Source organism: Boleophthalmus pectinirostris, unplaced genomic scaffold (assembly GCF_026225935.1).
Source record: "Boleophthalmus pectinirostris isolate CB_2022bp ecotype Guang Dong unplaced genomic scaffold, ASM2622593v1 HiC_scaffold_21, whole genome shotgun sequence".
Taxonomy (NCBI): domain Eukaryota; kingdom Metazoa; phylum Chordata; class Actinopteri; order Gobiiformes; family Gobiidae; genus Boleophthalmus; species Boleophthalmus pectinirostris.
Window position 1 is genome coordinate 1,638,566 of NW_026571175.1, and position 20,474 is coordinate 1,659,039.

The 20,474-nt window shown below is 40.8% G+C and overlaps 2 protein-coding genes across 4 annotated transcripts; one reads left to right on the forward strand and one right to left on the reverse strand.

Moving 5' to 3' along the window:
- Window positions 1–186: 186 nt before the first annotated feature.
- LOC129410086 (uncharacterized) lies at window positions 187–20,469 on the reverse strand. Of its 3 annotated transcripts, XM_055157355.1 has the most exons (6): window positions 20,316–20,469; window positions 19,426–19,633; window positions 18,264–18,409; window positions 17,883–18,005; window positions 730–770; window positions 187–654 (listed from the first exon to the last, which is right to left on the reverse strand). In XM_055157355.1, the coding sequence occupies exons 1-6, from the start codon at window positions 20,344–20,346 to the stop codon at window positions 520–522; spliced, it is 684 nt and encodes a 227-aa protein (XP_055013330.1). In that variant the 5' UTR covers window positions 20,347–20,469; the 3' UTR covers window positions 187–519. The 3 variants fall into 3 exon arrangements, with proteins under 3 accessions (XP_055013330.1, XP_055013328.1, XP_055013329.1); XM_055157353.1 differs by lacking the exon at window positions 20,316–20,469 and having other exon boundaries at window positions 18,264–19,569; XM_055157354.1 differs by lacking the exons at window positions 730–770; window positions 20,316–20,469 and having other exon boundaries at window positions 518–654; window positions 18,264–19,569.
- On the forward strand, window positions 4,081–16,723 carry LOC110160842 (uncharacterized). Its single transcript, XM_020925513.2, has 3 exons — window positions 4,081–4,566; window positions 9,406–9,598; window positions 11,942–16,723. Exons 1-3 carry the CDS (start codon window positions 4,228–4,230, stop codon window positions 12,253–12,255), a joined length of 846 nt encoding a protein of 281 aa, XP_020781172.2. The 5' UTR covers window positions 4,081–4,227; the 3' UTR covers window positions 12,256–16,723.
- Window positions 20,470–20,474: the final 5 nt, after the last annotated feature.

Below are 20,474 nucleotides of genomic sequence, written 5' to 3' on the forward strand. Positions count from 1 at the left end.
TCAGTGCCAGGTTGTTAGCTGCACGCTAAGAAGCACTTTTCCCAACTCTCAGAGGCCAGAGCAGGTTTACTTACAGCAACTACAATGCTAATGCCCATTTCCTAATTCTCTGACAATAACACAAAGATCTGCACTGGAGCAAGACACATTTTACTCAAATACATAGACAGAAACAGGTACAGCCACTTTAAGACGTTAAGTTTTTAATAATTTACAAAAAATACAATATTACAGTCAGACTTTGTTTTATTACAACTAAATCGATCCAAAAGGCTGTTAAGTATTTTGTTTGGATGAATAAATTATACAGAGGCGTTCAAAAGGTATGACCTGTGAGCTTTGTTCAAAACTCTGAACAAAATCAAGTCTCGCTCATTCTGTCTCACTCTCTGGGATTTTTATCCGAAATCTCCAAAAGTCACAGTCCACAAATGTGAACATCTGGGAGGGCATCTGAAACATCACAACATCTGGGAGGGCATCTGAAACATCACAACATCTGGGAGGGCATCTGACGCACTATTTAGACTGAAAGTTCCCGTGTTGGTTCACCGTGTCGTAAATGACATCCTCCTGGACCAATCGGACGTCAGCTCGGCCAAAGGGGCGGGGCACGTTCAGGTGTTTCAGACTGGAGTAATGCAGAGCGCCGTCCTGAGAAGATCAAGAAACACATGTTTACAATAAGAACTGCAACAAGTGTGATGTTTAAAGCACGAGGAGACGGACCTCAGCGATATCTGAGCCACAGCAACAGCCTGAGCATCGACCTGAAAAACAAAACAAAACATGCTTCAGGTTGTGGGTTTGACTCCCGGTTAGGGTGGGGAGTGTTGTGTTTTAGTTTTCGTTTACTTTAGTTTACAGACTTGGAGAGACTTATCCATGTGTTTGTCTCCAGTAGGTTAGATACTGTAATGTTCTGCTCACTGGTCTCTCCAAACGAGCTGTGAGACACTGCAGAACATAAAGAACATCCAGAACATCCAGAACACTGCAGCTCGGGTCCTGACTCGAACTAGGAAGTACGAGCACATGCGTCCTGTGCTCAGGTCTCTGCACTGGCTCCTGTGCCTCAGAGAATAGACTTTAAAGTGTCTCTGCTTGTACAAGTCTCTCCATGTCCGAGCACCAAAGTCCATCTGTGACGTGTTAGTGTCATATGAACCATCTCACACTCTGAGGAGCTCAGGGACCGGCCTCCTGCTGGTGCCCAGAGTCACGACTAAACAAGGGGAGTCAGAGTTTCAGGTTCATGCAGCTAAAACCTGGAACAGTCTGAACATGTGAGACAGACTCTTCTGTGACGCTGTTTAAATCCAGACTCAAAACATTTCTGTTTAACTGTGCATATAACTGAAAGGTTTTCATTCCGCACTCTTCTCTCCAATTTATGTCTCTCTTTTTTAATTTTAATCTTCATGATTATTTATGTTTTGATTTGTTTTTATTATGATTTTAATGTATTTCTTATTCTGTAAAACACTTTGAATTACTTTGTGTACGAACTGTGCTGTACAAATAAACTTGCCTTGCCTTAGTTTTTCCTCGAGTGATGCAGAAAAGAGGGAGCCACTGTCTGTGTGAATGTTCATGAATGTTCTATTTTCAAAATCAAGAACTGGGACATACTCTGGTTTGAAGTGGTCGGTAATAAAATAGCCCAATAACCCAAAACATGCTACACAGGTCTCCAAGAACAGATGATAGCTAAGGTCAAATACAATCAATGAACCTGCCCAGGGACGACAGGTGGAAATAAGCACTGATGCTACAACCTGATGTACAATGCATCTCTCCAGTTAAGGTTCATGTAAAACTTGTGTGCTGTCCCTGTCTCAAATAAATAAATAAATAAATAAATAAATGAATAAAATTGTGAAACAAGTGCATAATTAAGGAAAATTGTTCTGCACTCGGCCTATTCATGACAAACATGTGAATCAGTATAGTTACATTTTCTTTGTGTTTTGGTCGTTTTTAAGCAGCTTTTCTGTATTTTCCCTAAACAAATGACAGTTGATGTCTCTCTTTACTGTTGGCAGGATCAGATTGGTAAAAAATACGGACACTTGGGATAAGTCTGTGCAATTAATCGAATTTTGATCGTGATTTTGATTTGTGTGTCAAAATGATCTCCAAACTCATATAATCCAGTTGAAACAATTAAAGCTTAACAACGTTTATTTGGGGATTTTTTTTATTTATTTTTTTATATAAACAAGTATATATATATATATATATATATATACATATACACACACATATATATATATATATATATATATATCACACACACACACACACACACACACACACATATATATATATATATATATATATATATATATATATATATATATATATATATATATATATATATATATTAATATAGAGATTGTAGAACAGCTGGAAATACAGTTTATTTTGGATACATTTATGTTTTTCTGCCTTATTTCAGGTTCAAAGTATATTTGATTCGTTTTATACATCGCAAAACTAATAGTTGTAGCCTGTATTTATTTTAAATAGAAATTTTTACATAAATTATCAATAACAAAGAGAGAGAAATGCTCAATAAATGCATCGTGTAAGTAAAAAATAATCATTTGTGTGACAGAATTTATATTGTGGAAAACTTTCTCTCAATCTGTCTTTGTGTAAATGAATGTGATTTGTACCTGAAACCCAGAGCAGTCATCAACATGTGGAAAGGTTCATCAGACACAACTGTCTCCTCCTTCAGGAAGCCCTTTGTTATCATCAACTCTATGTTCATTAAGCACCAGCCTCTGAAACCAAAGTCCCTCTGCTTTGATATGTATGTCACTTGTATTTCTGTATAAATACTCAGAGCTCAAATACTCTGGGGGGGATACATGGGGAGATACTGGTGGGAGATGTCGTAGGAACATGCTGCTGGTGGAGAGAGGCTGTTGGCTTTGGTCAGAACAGGCCTAGGCTCTGTCCATATCTGCTGTAACAAGAATAAACCTTGGTCTATATTCCAAAAACTCATTGGGCTTTGCAAATGGATTCATTATTTATCATCAACAGATATATAATTTTTGCCACAACAATTTGAATAATCGTGATTTCAATATTGACCAAAATAACTGTGAAAATGATTTTTTTCCCATTAGGGGTGTGCAAAAATATCGGAATATTGATATATCATATTGTTTAATGTGATGATACAGTATGGATATCGTGGGCTACTGAATCGATATTTCACCAAGAGTATTTTTAGGTGTGTTTTACTAAATTATTTTGTTACAGCTACAGTTTTGTTGCTTGTGGAGTGAAAGGAAACTCATTTATGTGACACATTTGACATTTTTACTGTTTTGAGGATTAAAATGTTTGTGTTTCATATGAACTTTGCACAAGAAGTGGTTTAACAAACACTTGTAGTATCACAGCCACGATTTTGCCTTTATTTTGTATTGAACCGTATCAAATCGATTTGAAATATATTATATCGAAATGAAAGTGCACTGTATCGAGATATGTATCGTATCGTGGCCTGTGTATCGAGGTATGTATCGTATCGGCAACTCCTTAATGATACCCAGCCCTATTTCCCATGACATCCCCCTGGACATTTCTTGTATAAAACTGGGACAAATCACTTTAGTATCAAGTGTATAAAGTTTTATATAAATCTGCAGGGACAGGGGACACAGGACTCAGAACTGGGACTGTCCCGGGTAAACAGGGACGTCTGTCACCGCCTCCTGATCTGTCTGAGTGGAGTGTGCATGTTCTCCCTGTGCGTAAAATCCCTCAGGTAGAATCCACGGCAAAAGGAGAAATTCAGTTTTGTCCTTTTGCCGTGTTCTCCCTGTGTTATTGTGGCAGAGTGGTTATCCTTGTGTTACTGTGGCAGAGTGGTTATCCCTGTGTTACTGTGGCAGAGTGGTTATCCTTGTGTTACTGTGGCAGAGTGGTTATCCTTGTGTTACTGTGGCAGAGTGGTTATCCCTGTGTTACTGTGGCAGAGTGGTTATCCTTGTGTGCATGTTGTAGTTTCCTTTAAATACGTGGCTTGAGCTCAAATCGAAAGTATGAAGCCGATATGAAAGTGAAAGTTCAGAATCTGGCTGGCGCACGGACAGGCGACACCTCTCTGATTCTCAGCTCCAGAATCTGAAACTTTTCCATCTAAAACTTCGTTCCCTGAGTCTCTCCCGCGTCCCCCCGCGTTGAGCCGCTCTCCCCGGTGCGATGGTGGACACGGCGCTGTGTCTGGAGGCTCTCTCGGCTCTCTCCGGCTGCTCCGTGCAGCAGAGCGGAGGCGCGTCGCAGCTCGGCCCGCAGGACTTCGTGAACATTGTGGCTCTGCGGCAGTTCTACAAACGGGAGGGCCTGGAGCAGCTGGAGTACCCGAGTCTGGGCTCCATGTCGCTCCGGGACGACGCCGTGGACCGAGACATGGACGATCTGTACAGCGCCCCTCCCGCTCTGACGGCCCCCCCGCCCGCTCCTGAGTCCAGACCCGTGGCACGAGTCAACCCGGACGATTTCTTCGACCGAAAGTTCGACTACGACTTCACCAACATTAAGGTACGGCGGCGGAACGTGACTTTTACGCACTGCCAGATGAGTTCTTAGTGCCAGTGTCATATTCTCCCAGTGCAGTGTGCAGAGGGACAGGCCCGTGGGTGATTCACAATATTAAACATTCACGATATTAAACATTAAAACCACTGCCAAAGTGAAACTAAATAGAGTGAAACATCGTTTGAATGTTGAAGGCACAACAGGACGCACAAACCTACTCACAGTCACGTGATCATAGTCAGATTATCATAGATGAGGTATTTGGTTTCACATTCCAAGTGGTGGTATCGTACCGCGGTTGAACTGGTTAGATTTTGGATATTGGACATTTGACACATTCAAAGACACTCCTTTAACTTGTGATATATGACACCGATTCTTTTCAAACAACTTGTATCGTCCTCATGATCATCCAGGGTAAATATCACAACTTCACATATTTTAACTATATCATAAATGAGTGTTGAATTCACAAATATGCATTCAATCAGCTCATAGTATGATAGTTTTTTTAATATTTACTGTTTTGTGATATATGCCCTGGATGACAGTGTTGGGGAGTAACAGATTACATGTACTGGCGTTACATAATCAGAGTACATAGATTATGAGTAACTGTATTCAGTTACTGTTTCAGTGAGTGGTAATTGGATTACAGTTACTTTGTTGAAATAAATAGATTACATGGTGGTATTTTCCTGTTTTCACATTTTGGGCTAAACCAGGACTAAAACCAGGACTAAATCCAGGACTAAACCGGGACTAAACCGGGACTAAACCAGAACTAAACCAGAACTAAACCAGGTCTAAACAATATGACACTAACAGTAGGTGGACATACAGCAGTGATCTCATATAAAAATCATTTCTCTATCAATAATATATTTAATCTGGTTAAGGAAAGACTGGACTTTTTCTTGTCTTTTAGCAGATAAAACATCTTATGTGAAGATTCTAGTCTTTGCTACTTTACAGTAAACAAAAGTCTGTTCATGGAGACTTGGGCTCAGCCAATTTGAAGAGAACAAATAAGAATTTTCAGGATGGGGTCGCAACATTCATGCAGTTTTAAAAAGCATGACAATATCAATTAATCCAAAGCATACAGATTATGTTACTCATTTTAAGTAATTTAATGGATTACGTTACAAAGTACATTTTGGGGTATTAATCTGTAATCAGTCGGGGAACACATTTTAAAAGTCACCTTCCCAACACTGCAGGATGATTATGAGGACGTCACAGGTTGTTTGAAAAGAATCGGTGTCATATATCACAAGTTAAATGAGTGTCTTTGAATGTGTCAAATATCCAGTATCCAACATCAAACCAATTCAGCTGTTAGTATTGTACCAGTCCTAGTTTAACAAATACTTAATCCTCCTCTACCAGTGTTAAAGTACGGAAGGAGAACGTGACTTTTCGCTCAAACGTGTCCTCTCGTGTCAGTGTAACTTCCATATTCCGTGTTTAAAAAGCCTGTATTACGTATTATTTTCTGATATGTTTTTTGTAGTTTCCTCATCACAAACAGACCTGGAGTTTGGTTTTGTTGCATTCACAAAAAGTCATTCTCTCAAACAGAAAACACTTTACACTTTTCCATGTGATAGTACAGGACGTGCTCCACTGTGTTTTTAAACCTTCACTAGATTCATTTGGATGATTTCAGCGTTGGAATTGCCAGTCTGCACTGAACACAGTTAAAATGTAGCTCTTAACTTCAAAACAACCGCTTCATGACATCACAAGGTGCAACAGAGCATTTCAGCTTTGGAGATGTAAACAGACGCTATTTATTATTAATAAAGTCAAAAAATGTCTGAATGAAACAAAACACAAGTCCAGGTCTGTTTTTTGAGGCGGTATCAGCATTAGAACATGATTTAGTGTTTCTAGTTTCACTTTCACAGATCTGTTCAAGTCCTGCTGAATCATTTCCTCTTGGCACCACTGCTCAGGCTTAAAGGAGGAGAAGAAGTATTTATAGGACTATTACTAGGCTACTACTTTGTGGAATGAAAATACTACTACTTCCACTACAACTCCATCATTCTGAAGGTTTTATATTACACGAAACAGACTCTTGTGAGCTTTAAGTCATGTTACAATGTTGTTACCTCCTCAAAAACAAACCCGGAGTTGTGTTTTGTTTCATTCACACATGTTTGAGTAACTCTTAACCAATTCCAAGTGTTACTTCTGTCTTGTATTACATCATTTTAGATCAATATTGCAAATTAAAATGTCCAGGTTATAACATAACGATCCACAAGTGTCATAGATTATAAGTACAGAGCACACAAAGGCACAGTGGGTCTGCTTTAAGTAAAGTACAGATAAGTAATTATCGTAGTTAAGCACAGTACTTTAACTTTTGTACTTTGATACTTTCCCTCCCCCGGCTCTTACCACACTCCTGTACTCCACTCTGTCCTGTAATGTAGCCTGGACACACAGACTCCTGCACAGCGCTTTCACTCTGACCCTTTCTGACCCTCTGTGACCCTCTCTGTTCAGTCTGACCTTTTCTGTCGCTCTCTGACCCTCTGTGTTCAATCTGTTCCTTTCTGACCCTCTCTCTCTCAGTCTGACCCTTTCTGTCACTCTCTGACCCCCTGTGTTCAGTCTGTTCCTCTCTGTCTCAGTCTGACCCTTTCTGACCCTCTCTGTCTCAGTCTAACCCTTTTTGTCCCTCTGTTTCAGTCTGACCCTTTCTGTCTCAGTCTGACCTTTTCTGACCCTTTCTGTCTCAGTCTGACCCTTTCTGTCGCTCTCTGACCCTCTGTGTTCAATCTGTTCCTCTCTGACCCTCTCTCTCTCAGTCTGACCCTTTCTGTCACTCTCTGACCCTCTGTGTTCAGTCTGTTCCTCTCTGACCCTCTCTGTTCAATCTGATCCTTTTCTGACCTTCCTCTATTCAGTCTGACCCTTTCTGACCCTCCCCAATAGGAATGTGCAAAAATATCTAAATATCCTATCATTTAATGTGATGATATAATATCAATATCATGGGCTGCTGTATCGATATATCGAGTATTTTTTTTAAATTTATTTTACAAAATGATTTTCTTACTGCTACAGCTTTGTTGTTTAAAAATAGGCATGTTTCATCTTCACTTTGCACAGGAAGTAGTTTCACAAAGACTTTGAGTATCACAGCCATTATTTAGTTTTTATTGAACCGTATTGAATTGATTTGAAATATATCGCATCAAATGGAAAGTGCACTGTATTGAGATATGTATCTTATCGTGGCCTGTGTATCGAGGTTTGTGTGTATCGAGGTGTGTGTGTATCGAAGTGTGTATGTATCGAGGTTTGTGTGTATCGAGGTTTGTGTGTATCGAGGTTTGTGTGTATCGAAGTGTGTATGTATCGAGGTTTGTGTGTATCGAAGTGTGTATGTATCGAGGTTTGTGTGTATCGAGGTTTGTGTGTATCGAGGTTTGTGTGTATCGAGGTTTGTGTGTATCGAGGTTTGTGTGTATCGAAGTGTGTATGTATCGAGGTTTGTGTGTATCGAGGTTTGTGTGTATCGAGGTTTGTGTGTATCGAGGTTTGTGTGTATCGAGGTGTGTATGTATCGAGGTGTGTGTGTATCGAGGTGTGTGTGTATCGAGGTGTGTGTGTATCAAGGTGTGTATCGAGGTGTGTATGTATCGAGGTGTGTGTGTATCGAGGTGTGTGTGTATCGAGGTGTGTGTGTATCAAGGTGTGTGTATCGAGGTGTGTATGTATCGAGGTGTGTATATATCGAGGTGTGTATGTATCGAGGTTTGTATCGAGGTGTGTATGTATCCAGGTGTGTGTGTATCGAGGTTTGTATCGAGGTGTGTGTGTATCAAGATGTGTATGTATCGAGGTTTGTATCGAGGTGTGTATGTATCGAGGTTTGTATCGAGGTGTGTATATATCGAGGTGTGTGTATGTATCGAGGTTTGTATCGAGGTTTGTATGTATCGAGGTTTGTGTGTATCGAGGTGTGTATCGAGGTGTGTATGTATCCAGGTGTGTGTGTATCGAGGTTTGTATCGAGGTGTGTGTGTATCCAGGTGTGTGTGTATCGAGGTTTGTATCGAGGTGTGTATGTATCGAGATGTGTATGTATCGAGGTGTGTATCGAAGTGTGTGTGTATCGAGGTGTGTATGTATCGAGGTGTGTGTGTATCGAGGTTTGTATCGAGGTGTGTATGTATCGAGGTGTGTATCGTGTGTATCGAGGTTTGTATCGAGGTGTGTATGTATCGAGGTGTGTATGTATCGAGGTGTGTATCGAAGTGTGTGTGTATCGAGGTGTGTATGTATCGAGGTTTGTATCGAGGTGTGTGTATCGAGGTATCGAGGTTTGTATCGAGGTGTGATGTATCGAGTGTATCGAGGTGTGTGTGTATCGAGGTGTGTATCGAAGTGTGTGTGTATCGAGATGTGTATGTATCGAGGTTTGTATCGAGATGTGTATGTATCGAGGTTTGTATCGAGGTGTGATGTATCGAGGTGTATCGAGGTGTGTATGTATCGAGGTTTGTATCGAGGTGTGATGTATCGAGGTGTGTGTGATATCGAGGTGTGTGTATCGAGGTGTGTGTATGTATCGAGGTGTTGTATCGAGGTGTGTATGTATCGAGGTGTGATGTATGTATCGAGGTGTGTGTATCGAGGTCGAGGTGTGTGTGTATGTATCGAGGTTTGTATCGAGGTGTGTATGTATCGAGGTTTGTATCGAGGTGTGATGTATCGAGGTGTGTATCGAAGTGTGTGTGTATCGAGGTGTGTATGTATCGAGGTTTGTATTGTATCTGCAACTTCCTAACGATACTCTGCCTCCTCTGTGACCCTCAGGATGGAGAGCGGCGTTTCGTGCGGGGTGATGAGCCGTACTTCCGCCCGTGCGGCTGGCGGCGCGTGGCTCTGAACGTCTCGGGGAAATATGACGACGGCTCTGACGTTTGGCTGGGCACCGGCTCCCAGGCCTGGCCCGTGTCCTACCAGGGCCTGCACATGGACGGCTCCCTCATCCTCACACTCAGGAAGGGTAAGAGACTGCATGTTCTCCCTGTGCCGCTGTGGCAGACGGGTTATCTTTACAATGAGTCATTCTTTTATGTCACGCAAGAGAAGTTTGTTCAGCTTTTCTACATGTTTCCCTCCCTGTATGTTCCTCACTCGTGTCACATGACGGGGTAGTGACGTGTGGGCTGCTTTACTCGGTTTTGTCAAAGTTTACGACGCCTACTGTCTGATCTGAAATCAGCCATATCTGACCACTGCAAGAGACAAAAGCACAAATAAAATAAATAAATAAATATAAATAAATAAATTAATTAATTAATTGTGCTGTCAAGAGATAAAAAAAAAAAAAATAGAGATTAATTCATTATGATCTGTAATTAATTTAATCAATTTTTTTATCTCACCTAATAATTGCTGAGAAAACCCTCAACTTGAGGTATTTTCATTTAAATTCATTATTACATTATTGTGGCAGATCAAAAGACTGATATGTAACAATGTGACATTGTAAAGTCATTTATTGTTTAATAAATTTTAACAGATGCAGTCACTTATATTCCGCTGTGTTCTTTTGTCAAACTCTAAATAATTAGAAAATACAAATAAATGAGAATGTATCATCATTATTATTACTGTTACTAATCTGCATAAATAAACTCAACTTTACAACATATAAACATATCGACTCTAGAGCCACATCAGCCCGTTTGACATTATAATGTGTTTAATGCAGCTTTGTGCAAGTCTCACAGAAACAAAAACTTAAAACCGCATGGCTCATTTGCATAAACTAGGCAGAAAAAAGAAAAAAAATTCGCTCTTGTGTGCTGATACGGTTCAACTTTGCGGGAGCAATGTGTTGTTGTCCCAACAACACATAAAAACAGATTTTATAATAAGGCAACTCACGAACGGGAACAGTAAAGTTAGAGATAAAAAATTAGATTAATGCGATTAAAAACATAACGTGCTAAATATGACTGTAATTAATAAAGCGCAATTAATGCCCCTATTTTGATTGACACCCCTATAAATAAATTAATCTGCTGGGCCGAGGACACAAGGTTGAAAACTGGGAGTGTTCTGGTTAAACAGGGAAGTCTGGTCATTTTAAATTATAAAGGAGCATAATTTTTAATATTTCCTACATTTGTTGCTTATTTGAGAATATTTTATTGAACTTATTAGTAGGGGTGTAACTATATCCAAGTCTCACAATACGATATTGTCACGATATGAACCTCATGGCACAATATTTATTGTGATATTTTGTGGAGGCTAACAAAGTTTGAATGTGCTACTTGTTCCTCTTAAAATGCCTTGACAAGACTTAATCTAAAGAACTGACTTAAAAGTGTTAGAACTGTTATTTCTTCCTTTAGTCTGCACTGAAATGGAGCAAAGCATCATGGTCTATGTAGTTCCCTCTGTCTTTTTTTAGCTATTACTGCACCATAACTTTTCATTTAAGCAAAGAAACTTGTAATTTGATATATTGTGATGCTCCACGATATTATTGTGAGAACTTTGACGATATGATATCACAATATTTTGGTTATTGTTACATCCCAACAGCACTTTTCATTTATTTAATTTTCCCATTTGTATAATGTTAAAACAACTTGGTTTAACAAACACACAAGTAAAAAAACAAATAAAAGGTTTTGCATTTTGTTTCCAAACTGTACCAAACATGAAATGAAGGTATGTACCGTATCGTGACTTTTGTACCGTTACACCCCTACAATTTATACAAACAGCTAAACTAATGTCTTACAAAAATCAGATGCATTTTAGAAAATTTTTGAGGAGATTTAAACTAGAGATTGACTGATATGGGTTCTCGTGGTGCTGATGCCAGTTGTTTGGAATCCAGAGCAACCAATGGCCAATGAGCTCTGCCGATATTTTTGCACCGATTATTTCCCCCAAATTATGCAGTTGAGCTTTATTATAAACTTAGAAAAAACAAAAGCGTATCATGGACCAGAACAATGGGTCATCCACGCACCTAACATCAGGTCAGAGAGGCCCTGGACATCTGCAGACGAGGAGGTCCAATGAGCATGAACCGTGACAAGGGTCAAAGGACGAGGTGCACCTTCACACACACGTGGGTGCAGTCCTAAAGGTGTAGGGGGCGCACTATCAGACAAAATCAAGTCAAGCAGCCCACAAGACACTAGACCATCATGTGACGCTTGTGAGGAAGATAGAGGAGGTGAAACATGACAAAAACATGATCTAAGTTTACAACTGAGGACAGAATGAATCTTTACCAAAGAGTGCTTATTCTGTCTCCTGGGTTAGATTCTGGATCTCGCTTTAGGAGGTCGTGGGTTAGATTCTTGGTCTGTGTGTGCAGGGAGCAAGGAGGAAGGCGGGCTCCTGGACGAGGCAGCTCAATCTCTGATGGACACCACCGATTTTGGCAGAGGGATCTACTCCACTCCGGACGTGCTCCTCGCCGAAAAGCACTGCAAGACCTTCAAGTCCAGCAGCAATGGAAAGACCTACAAAGTCCTGCTCCAGAACCGGATCAGCCCGAGCAGGAGGAAGGTTTGCGAGAGGGACCGGGTCTGGGTGGTCTACGTGCCCCAGGACCACAGCCAAATCCAGACCAGGGCTTTAGTCCAGGAGTCAGTGCGACCGTACGGCCTGCTGCTCAAGGAGGCCTGAGAACGACCCAGACTCAAGACTGGGCTGTTGTTAGGTCTGTCTCTGTAACGTTTTAGACCCACAATATAAAAACGACTTTATACCATGGACACAAATCATCATCAAATAAATATCAGAATAATTAGCCATACATAATCAAGTCAAATCATATCATATTACAACAAAAATATAAAAAAAATCTCCAAATTATTGCAAAGAAAATATTCATGCGATAAATACTGAGCTAAAAATATATCGTTCCAGATCATATATTGAAATCGATTAGTAATAATAGTCATGGTGATGGGATTAGAACTGCCTCGGTGGTTTAGTAAGTGATTAAGTTCCATTCGTTGACTGATCGTTATTCAGATGATTACTGTATTTTTCGGACTATGAGTCACACTTTTTTTCATGGTTTGGGTGTTTCCTTCGACTTATACTCAGTGTTGGGAAGGTTACTTTTAAAATGTACTCCCCTACAGATTACAGATTACATACCCAAAAAAATGTAGTTTGTAACGTAATCCATTAAATTACTTAAAGTGAGTAACGTAATCTGAATACTTTGGATTACTTGATTTGCTGTAGAGAAACAAAGACGAGGATACTTAACAGTATTAAAGATATTACTGATAGAAGACGAGGAGACACGTCCGCGCAGCATGATTTAGTCCTGTTAAATCCTGTTTTAGTCCTGGTTTAGATCTAGCTTAGACCTGGTTTTAGTCCTGGTTTAGACCTGGTTTAGTTTCCAGCAATGAGTGGAATTACCGAAAAAAATAAAATAAAATAAAATAAATAAATAAATAATGTGAAAATAGGAAAATACCGCAGGGTAATCCATTTGTTTCAACAAAGTAACTGTAATCCAATTACCACTAACTGAAACAGTAACTGTAACTGAATACAGTTACTCATAATTTGTACTCTGATTGCGTAACTCTAGTACATGTAATCTGTTACTCCCAACACTCCAGTTCGATTTATAGATACAATTTTCATACTGACAGACACGAGAGGCTCTAGGCTTCTGTGTCAGTTTTCTGCACATGTCTCCTGCAGAAAAAGCCGCTGTCCTGCTGAAAGTAGTGAAATATGCAGCTGAAAACGGTAATCGAGCAGCAGAAAGAAAGTTTGGAGTGAGTGAGAAACTTGTGAGGGACTGGGAGAAAGCGGGGATGGAGAACACAACTTCATGGGGACCGGGCGGGTGCAGCAAATCTGGACTTCAGTGAAAACCGAAGTTGCGCGGAGTTGCTCAGAAGTGACACCGAGGAGGAAGAATTCAGTAGATTCAATGGATTTAGTGATATGGAGTGAGATGTGGAGAGTTTGGTAAACTTATGTTCTGTTGTTTATGCTATAATTATCTGAATAATTGTTAATATGTTATGTTAACAGACCAGACGCCTGTTCAGTCTGTTGTTCTCTGTTCTATTGTTATCACTAGAACTTGACTTTCAAGATGAAATGTCAGTTCCTGGTCCCTGAATTTATAAAATAAATTTCCCCCAAAAAGTGCGACTTATAGTTCGGTGCGACTTTTATATTTTTTCTTCATTATGCATTTTTTGGCTGGTGCGACTTATAGTCTGAAAAATACGGTATTTCTAATTCAGGTATTTTAAATTGATTATCAGCTAAGTAAAAGTTTAAATATCTTGAGTGGAGGCTTCTAAATATAGAATTTTTATTAATAAAGTGTAAATTATTGATTAAACTAAAAAAAAAAAAAGTATTATTTTTGACATTTTGATTTAAAGAAGAGGTATTTTACTTCTATGGGCTTTTATACATATTTAGATCACCATGTTACATTTTATTGTTTTAAAAATGCTATATTCACCTCCTCATGCTAAGTCACTCCCCTTTCAGAACTCTATCACAACACAAACAGCGTGCATCCCACTAATGAAACTCCTGCACATCACATCAGGTTGGTAAAGCTGTACTGTATTGTTTTCTTGCTTTTGTATATTTACGGAGAATTATCATGTCAGAGATGGAATTTGCCCAAACACACATGAATCACTTCTAAACCCTTTATTATGGTTAGATTCTTTAAGATTCTGTACGACCGAGGTCACCCATGCTCCCGTACGACAATTCAAAACAAAATACAAAACAATTCACAACAAACCTGATGAGATGTGCAGTACTTTCATTAGCGGGATGCAGGCTGATTGTGTTGTGAGAGCTCTGACGGGGGAGTGAGTTAGCACAGAGAGCAAAGGGATGTCAAAAAGTAAAGTCAAACTTATAAAACATGTTAATACGTCTTTTTAACTTGTTGGGTTGTTTTTTAAAGACAATACAGTCAAGTGTATTTATCTTGTGGACATGTTTCTGCTGCTGCTGCTGCATCTTCAGAAAAGTGAACCCCACGTGTCACTCACCTGGACACCCTCCTCCACAGAGCACCGGGCGACAGGAGGCGTGGTCAGTCTGAGCGACCTGCCAGGTTCATCAGACTGACCACACCTACAGGAAAAAACTAGAGCTGATATACAACACGTCACCACCAAGACCGGGGACAGTTGTGAAGATGCAGCAGCAGAAACACGTCGACAAGATAAATACACTTGACTGTATTGTCTTTAAAAAACAACCCAAGATTTTAGAGAACATAAGAAGACAAAATGAATGAGTGAATTAGGGATGGGCATTCGATGAAATTTTCTTAATCGATCGTCGGAAGAATTAACCATTAATCATTAACGTTTTTATATTAAAATGATCATCATTATTATTACTATCTGCACTACTAATCTGCATAAATAAATTCAACTTTACGACATATAAACCGTAACCACTCTAGAGCCACATCAGCTGTTTGACATTAGAATGTGTTTAATTCAGTTTTGCGCAACTTTCACAGAAACAAAACTTAAAACCGCATCGCAAATTTGCATAAACTAAGCAAAGATAAAAAAATACAGCTCTTGTGCTGATGCGGTTCAACTTCTATCGGACTAAAAGACATGATTCAGGTGAATACAGGTTAGTGTGACCATATTTGCGTTTGTCAAAACCAGGACACCGTACGGAGGAGGGAGGTGGGGACTTGTCATCCTCATTGAGCGACTCTCACCTGGACACCGAAACATATGTGCTGCTTTATACACTCTGCACATGGACTCACACTTGTCCCGACCTGCACGGAAAGTGTGGAATTTCTTGTACAAATCATCGTTAAATACACATTTGCACTTTGGCACGTTGCAGACTGACCGACTGTTTGTGTCTCGCTCCTTCTGATGCAGAGACACATGTACAGACCCCTGTTTAGTCACGCTACGCACAGCAACCTACATTCGGTTTGTCAATTAAAATGAACATAATCGATGAAATTCTTAATGATCAATTATCGATTAATCAACTAATCATGCCCATCCCCAATGTGAATATGCTGTTTTCAGAAAAGGCAGCATTTTCACAATAATTAAAGGTAACATGGTGATTGGTGACATGGTATGTTACAGTTAATGTCCCAGAGAAGTCACACACCCTCCTCTTTAAAACTCTTTAAAGTTCTGGAAGATGAATTACATCGACAATGACATGGATATAGACAGGATATTAGCACGTCCTATCAAAGTGTCAGAGGGGTTTGGACAAAAATGAGTTTAATGTAAGTCTCTGATGAAACAGAGCCACTGCCAAAACATGACACAAGCTTTCACTGTCCTTTCGAGTCCTGAGGCGTGGCCTGTGGTGCACGTGGAGCTGCTGTGGACTGTTTAAAAAGAGTTTATCTTTGGTGTGGGTTAGATTTAATAAGATGACACACTGCAGGTGAAAAAGAAGAAATCTTACATTTAGAGATCTTAACTTGAAACATCTGCTGGAGTTTACTCACATAAATGGATTCTAAGTTTTTCATCACATGATGTTTTTATATCAAAAAGAATGCATTTGATTGTGCTCATGTTAGATGTTAAAAACCTACAGAGGGACTTTGGATATCTTACGTAGTATTTGAGATCTGATTGTATATTTTATGATAATTTTGTTCAGCACAATGTAACGTTTGGTGTGTGTCGGTGCTGCTTTAAGAGCTGATCCTTTTGTCCCTATGAAGGAGAAACGTATTTGAGAAACAGACTTTACGTTACAATGTGCCATAACTCTGCAGGCAGGTTGATCATGTTAAATATTAAAACATCTTCAGGTCCAGAGTGAAGATTCTGTCTCATACGCTAAGAGAACAAAAAACTAAACATGGGGAAACAGGAGTTTTGCCTGTAGTGTCTGCTGTTAAAATACTTTTGTGTTTCGTTTTGACATTTTTATTTGTGAAGTTTTATTTCAGAAGTGAATTTAGTTTTTTGTTTGTTTGTTTCACTGGCACTGTGATTCTCAGCTCTGGATCTGTGAAGAGCTTCTGTAAATACAAACAGAGTTTTGGCTCTAAACCCTGTGAACGACCTGATCTTTTGTTTGAGGTCACATTTGATGATTGAGTGAATAAACTAAAGATCTGTGAGAGACTTTTATTTCTACTACATTAAACAAATGTCATGTTTTAGGCTGCGCGCTACACTGCCACCTCCTGGTCAGTGGAACAGTGGCCACCAGAATCTGTGTATAATTCACTCATTTGTTTTTCAAAATACAACCAAAAATAAGAAACAAAAAAAAAAAAAAAAAAATGATCGTCTTCATTATTTCTCTCCAAAACCAAAATCAAAAAACAGATAACGATTAGTTTTTTCAGTTTTCAATTTTGTGTTTAAATGAATAATGGAGGAAAAAAAAACAGATAACGAATATTTCCAGTTTATGAGACTTACACTGCGACGCTGGACTGAACCAGGACTAAACCAGGACTGAACCAGGTCTAAACCGGTACTAAACCAGGACTGAACCAAGACTGAACCAGGTCTAAACCGGTACTAAACCAGGACTGAACCAAGACTGAACCAGGACTAAACAAGGACTGAACCAAGGCTGAGTGTCGGGACCAAACCGGGACTAAGACGGGGACCAGACTTGGACTGAGACCAGGACTGGGACTGGTTTAGTCCTGGTTTAGAACTGGTTTAGACCTGGTTTAGTCCGGGTTTAGACCTGGTTTAGTCCAGGTTTAGACCTGGTTTAGTTCGGGTTTAGACCTGGTTTAATCCATTATCTGTTTTGTCCATTATTTATTTAAACACAAAATTTAAAACTGAAAAAAAAATAAAAAATTAATTAATTAATTAATTATATTATTATTATTATTATTATTATTATTATTATTATTATTATTGTTAATAATAATAATAATAATAATAATAATAATAATAATAATAATATACAATTTAATTAAATAAAAGTTTTCAATTTTTTCATTTTGGTGTTGGAGACAAATAATGAAGAAAATTGTCTTTTTTTTTTGTAATCTTATTTTTCATTTTCCCCCTCGTCTTTTGGAAAAATTATCACATTAAAGGCTTGTATTAGTCTTTCTTCTCGTCTCTGTTCTAATGTTGTTTCCTTGTCACAAACAAAACTGAAGTTGTGTTTTGTTTCTCTCAAACAGAAACCACTCCACACACCTTCCCTCTTCACTAGAACCGTTTACATCATTTCAGCTCGAGAAATTCGTGTTCCTGCTGAGCTAAAGGTAAAGTGAGGCTGTAGTCTTGGACTTGAATAAATACCTTTGCAGTAACAGAGGAGGAGTGTGGTAAACAGCAGAGCCGCAGAGATCACTCCAGGAAGTAGACAGAACCCGGGATCCCAGCAGGACTCACTGTGGGGCGGGAGCGGACTATCACCTGGATCTATACACACAAAACACTGCAGTCAGACCAAGACAATGAGTATTACTACCACAAGAACAGTAGTACATGCAGTAGTACTCGTAATAGTGTGTCGCAGTATAATAGTAGTAGAAGCTGTAGTTGTAGCAGTAGTAGTAGTAGTAGTAGCATTAGTAGTAGTTGTAGTAGTAGTAGTAGTAGTTGTTGTTGTTGTAGCAGCAGTAGTAGTAGTAGCAGTATTAGTATTAGTATTAGTATTAGTATTAGTAGTAGTAGTACCTGTTACTGTGAGGTGTACTGCAGTATTGTAGCGTATCTGTCCTTGGTCTTTGCTGCTGCAGATGTAAACACCAGAGTCGTCCTGAGTCACAGACCTGATCTCCAGACTGACCCCGACCTCCAGGTTCCCCTCTGACCCCACAGCCCTGCAACACAGACATCCTCTGACCCCACAGCCCTGTAACACAGACATCCTCTGACCCCACAGCCCTGCAACACAGACATCCTCTAACCCCACAGCCCTGTAACAGAGACATCCTCTGACCCTCTGACCCCACAGCCCTGCAACACAGACATCCTCTGACCCCACAGCCCTGCAACACAGACATCCTCTAACCCCACAGCCCTGTAACAGAGACATCCTCTGACCCCACAGCCCTGCAACACAGACATCCTCTGACCCCACAGCCCTGCAACACAGACATCCTCTGACCCCACAGCCCTGTAACAGAGACATCCTCTGACCCTCTGTATCCTCTGACCTTCTCCTCTCCATCCTCTGACCCTCTGTATCCTCTGACCTTCTCCTCTGCATCCTCTGACCTTCTCCTCTCCATCCTCTGACACTCTGCATCCTCTGACCCTTTGTTCCTCTGACCCCCTCTTCTGTATTCTCTGATCCTCTGCATCCTCTAACCCCACAGCCCTGTAACAGAGACATCCTTTGACCCTCTGCATCCTCTGACCTTCTCCTCTGCATCCTCTGACCTCCTTCTCTGCATCCTCTGACCCTTTGTTCCTCTGACCCCCTCTTCTGCATCCTCTGACCCTCTGCATCCTCTGTCCTCCTTCTCTGCATCCTCTGACCCTTTCCTCCTGTGTCCCTCTCATTTATAAATCTCCTCTTTGGTCTTCCTCTGTGTCTGTTTCCTAGCAACTCTGACCTCACCATCTTTGACTTTCCCTCCTCTGTACAATATATGCACTGTCCCTCCTCTGTACCCCTGTCCCCCCTCTGTACTGTGCATGGAGTGTCCCTCCTCTGTACCGTGTGGAGTGTCCCTCCTCTGTACCGTGTGGAGTGTTCCTCCTCTGTACCGTGTGGAGTGTCCCTCCTCTGTACCGTGTGGAGTGGTCCTCCTCTGTACCGTGTGGAGTGTCCCTCCTCTGTACCGTGTGGAGTGTCCCTCCTCTGTACCGTGTGGAGTGTGGGCTGTTTTACCTGTGTGTGTGGTGGTCCTCTCTCACGTCCTGTTCTCCGAGTCTGGCCGGTCTCACACTGAACAGGGGCAGGATCCGGTCCGAGTCGAGTCTGAACCAGGTCTGGTACTCGCTGGAGCTCAGGTTACAGCTCAGAGACACGTCAGACCCCGAACGCACCACGAGGCTCTGAGGAGGACAGGCGGACGAGCGCCCCCCGAACGCCACGCCTGACAAGACAGAGGGACAGGAAGAGAGAAAGAGGGTTATTCTGTCCTCTGCTTCATCGGATCCTCTCCTCTTCATCCTCTGACCCTCTCGTCTTTATCCTCTGCTCCATCTAACCCCTCTCCTCTGCATCCTCTGACCCTCTCCTCTGCATCCTCTGACCCTCTCCTCTGCATCCTCTGCCCCTCTCCTCTGCTCCTCTGCATCCTCTGACCCTCTCTTCTGCATCCTCTCATAAACAGATAACTTACAAATCCTCTGCCCCTCTCCTCTGCATCCTCTGACCCTCTCCTCTGCATCCTCTGCTCTCCTCTGCATCCTCTGACCCTCTCTTCTGCATCCTCTCATAAACAGATAACTTACAAATCCTCTGCCCCTCTCCTCTGCCCCTCTCCTCTGCATCCTCTCATAAACAGATAACCAACAATTCCTCTGACCCTCTCCTCTGCATCCTCTGCCCCTCTCCTCTGCATCCTCTGACTCTCTCCTCTGACCCTCTCCTCTGCATCTTCTGACCTCTCCTCTGCTCCTCTGCATCCTCTGACCCTCTCCTCTGCTCCTCTGACCCTCTCCTCTGCTCCTCTGCATCCTCTGACCCTCTCCTCTGCTCCTCTGACCCTCTCCTCTGCTCCTCTGCATCCTCTGACCCTCTCCTCTGCCTCCTCTCATAAACAGATAACTTACAAATCAAAAGCAGAATCCACTCTTGTTCCATGTGTCTCTTTTGCTCGGTCTCTGCTAAATGACTCACTCTGTGCTTTTGTGTCTTGAGTTTTGGGCAAAAGTGGACGAGGGGCGTTAAGTGTGAAAAGTTGTGTTATTTAGTTAGAAATTGCACTTAAG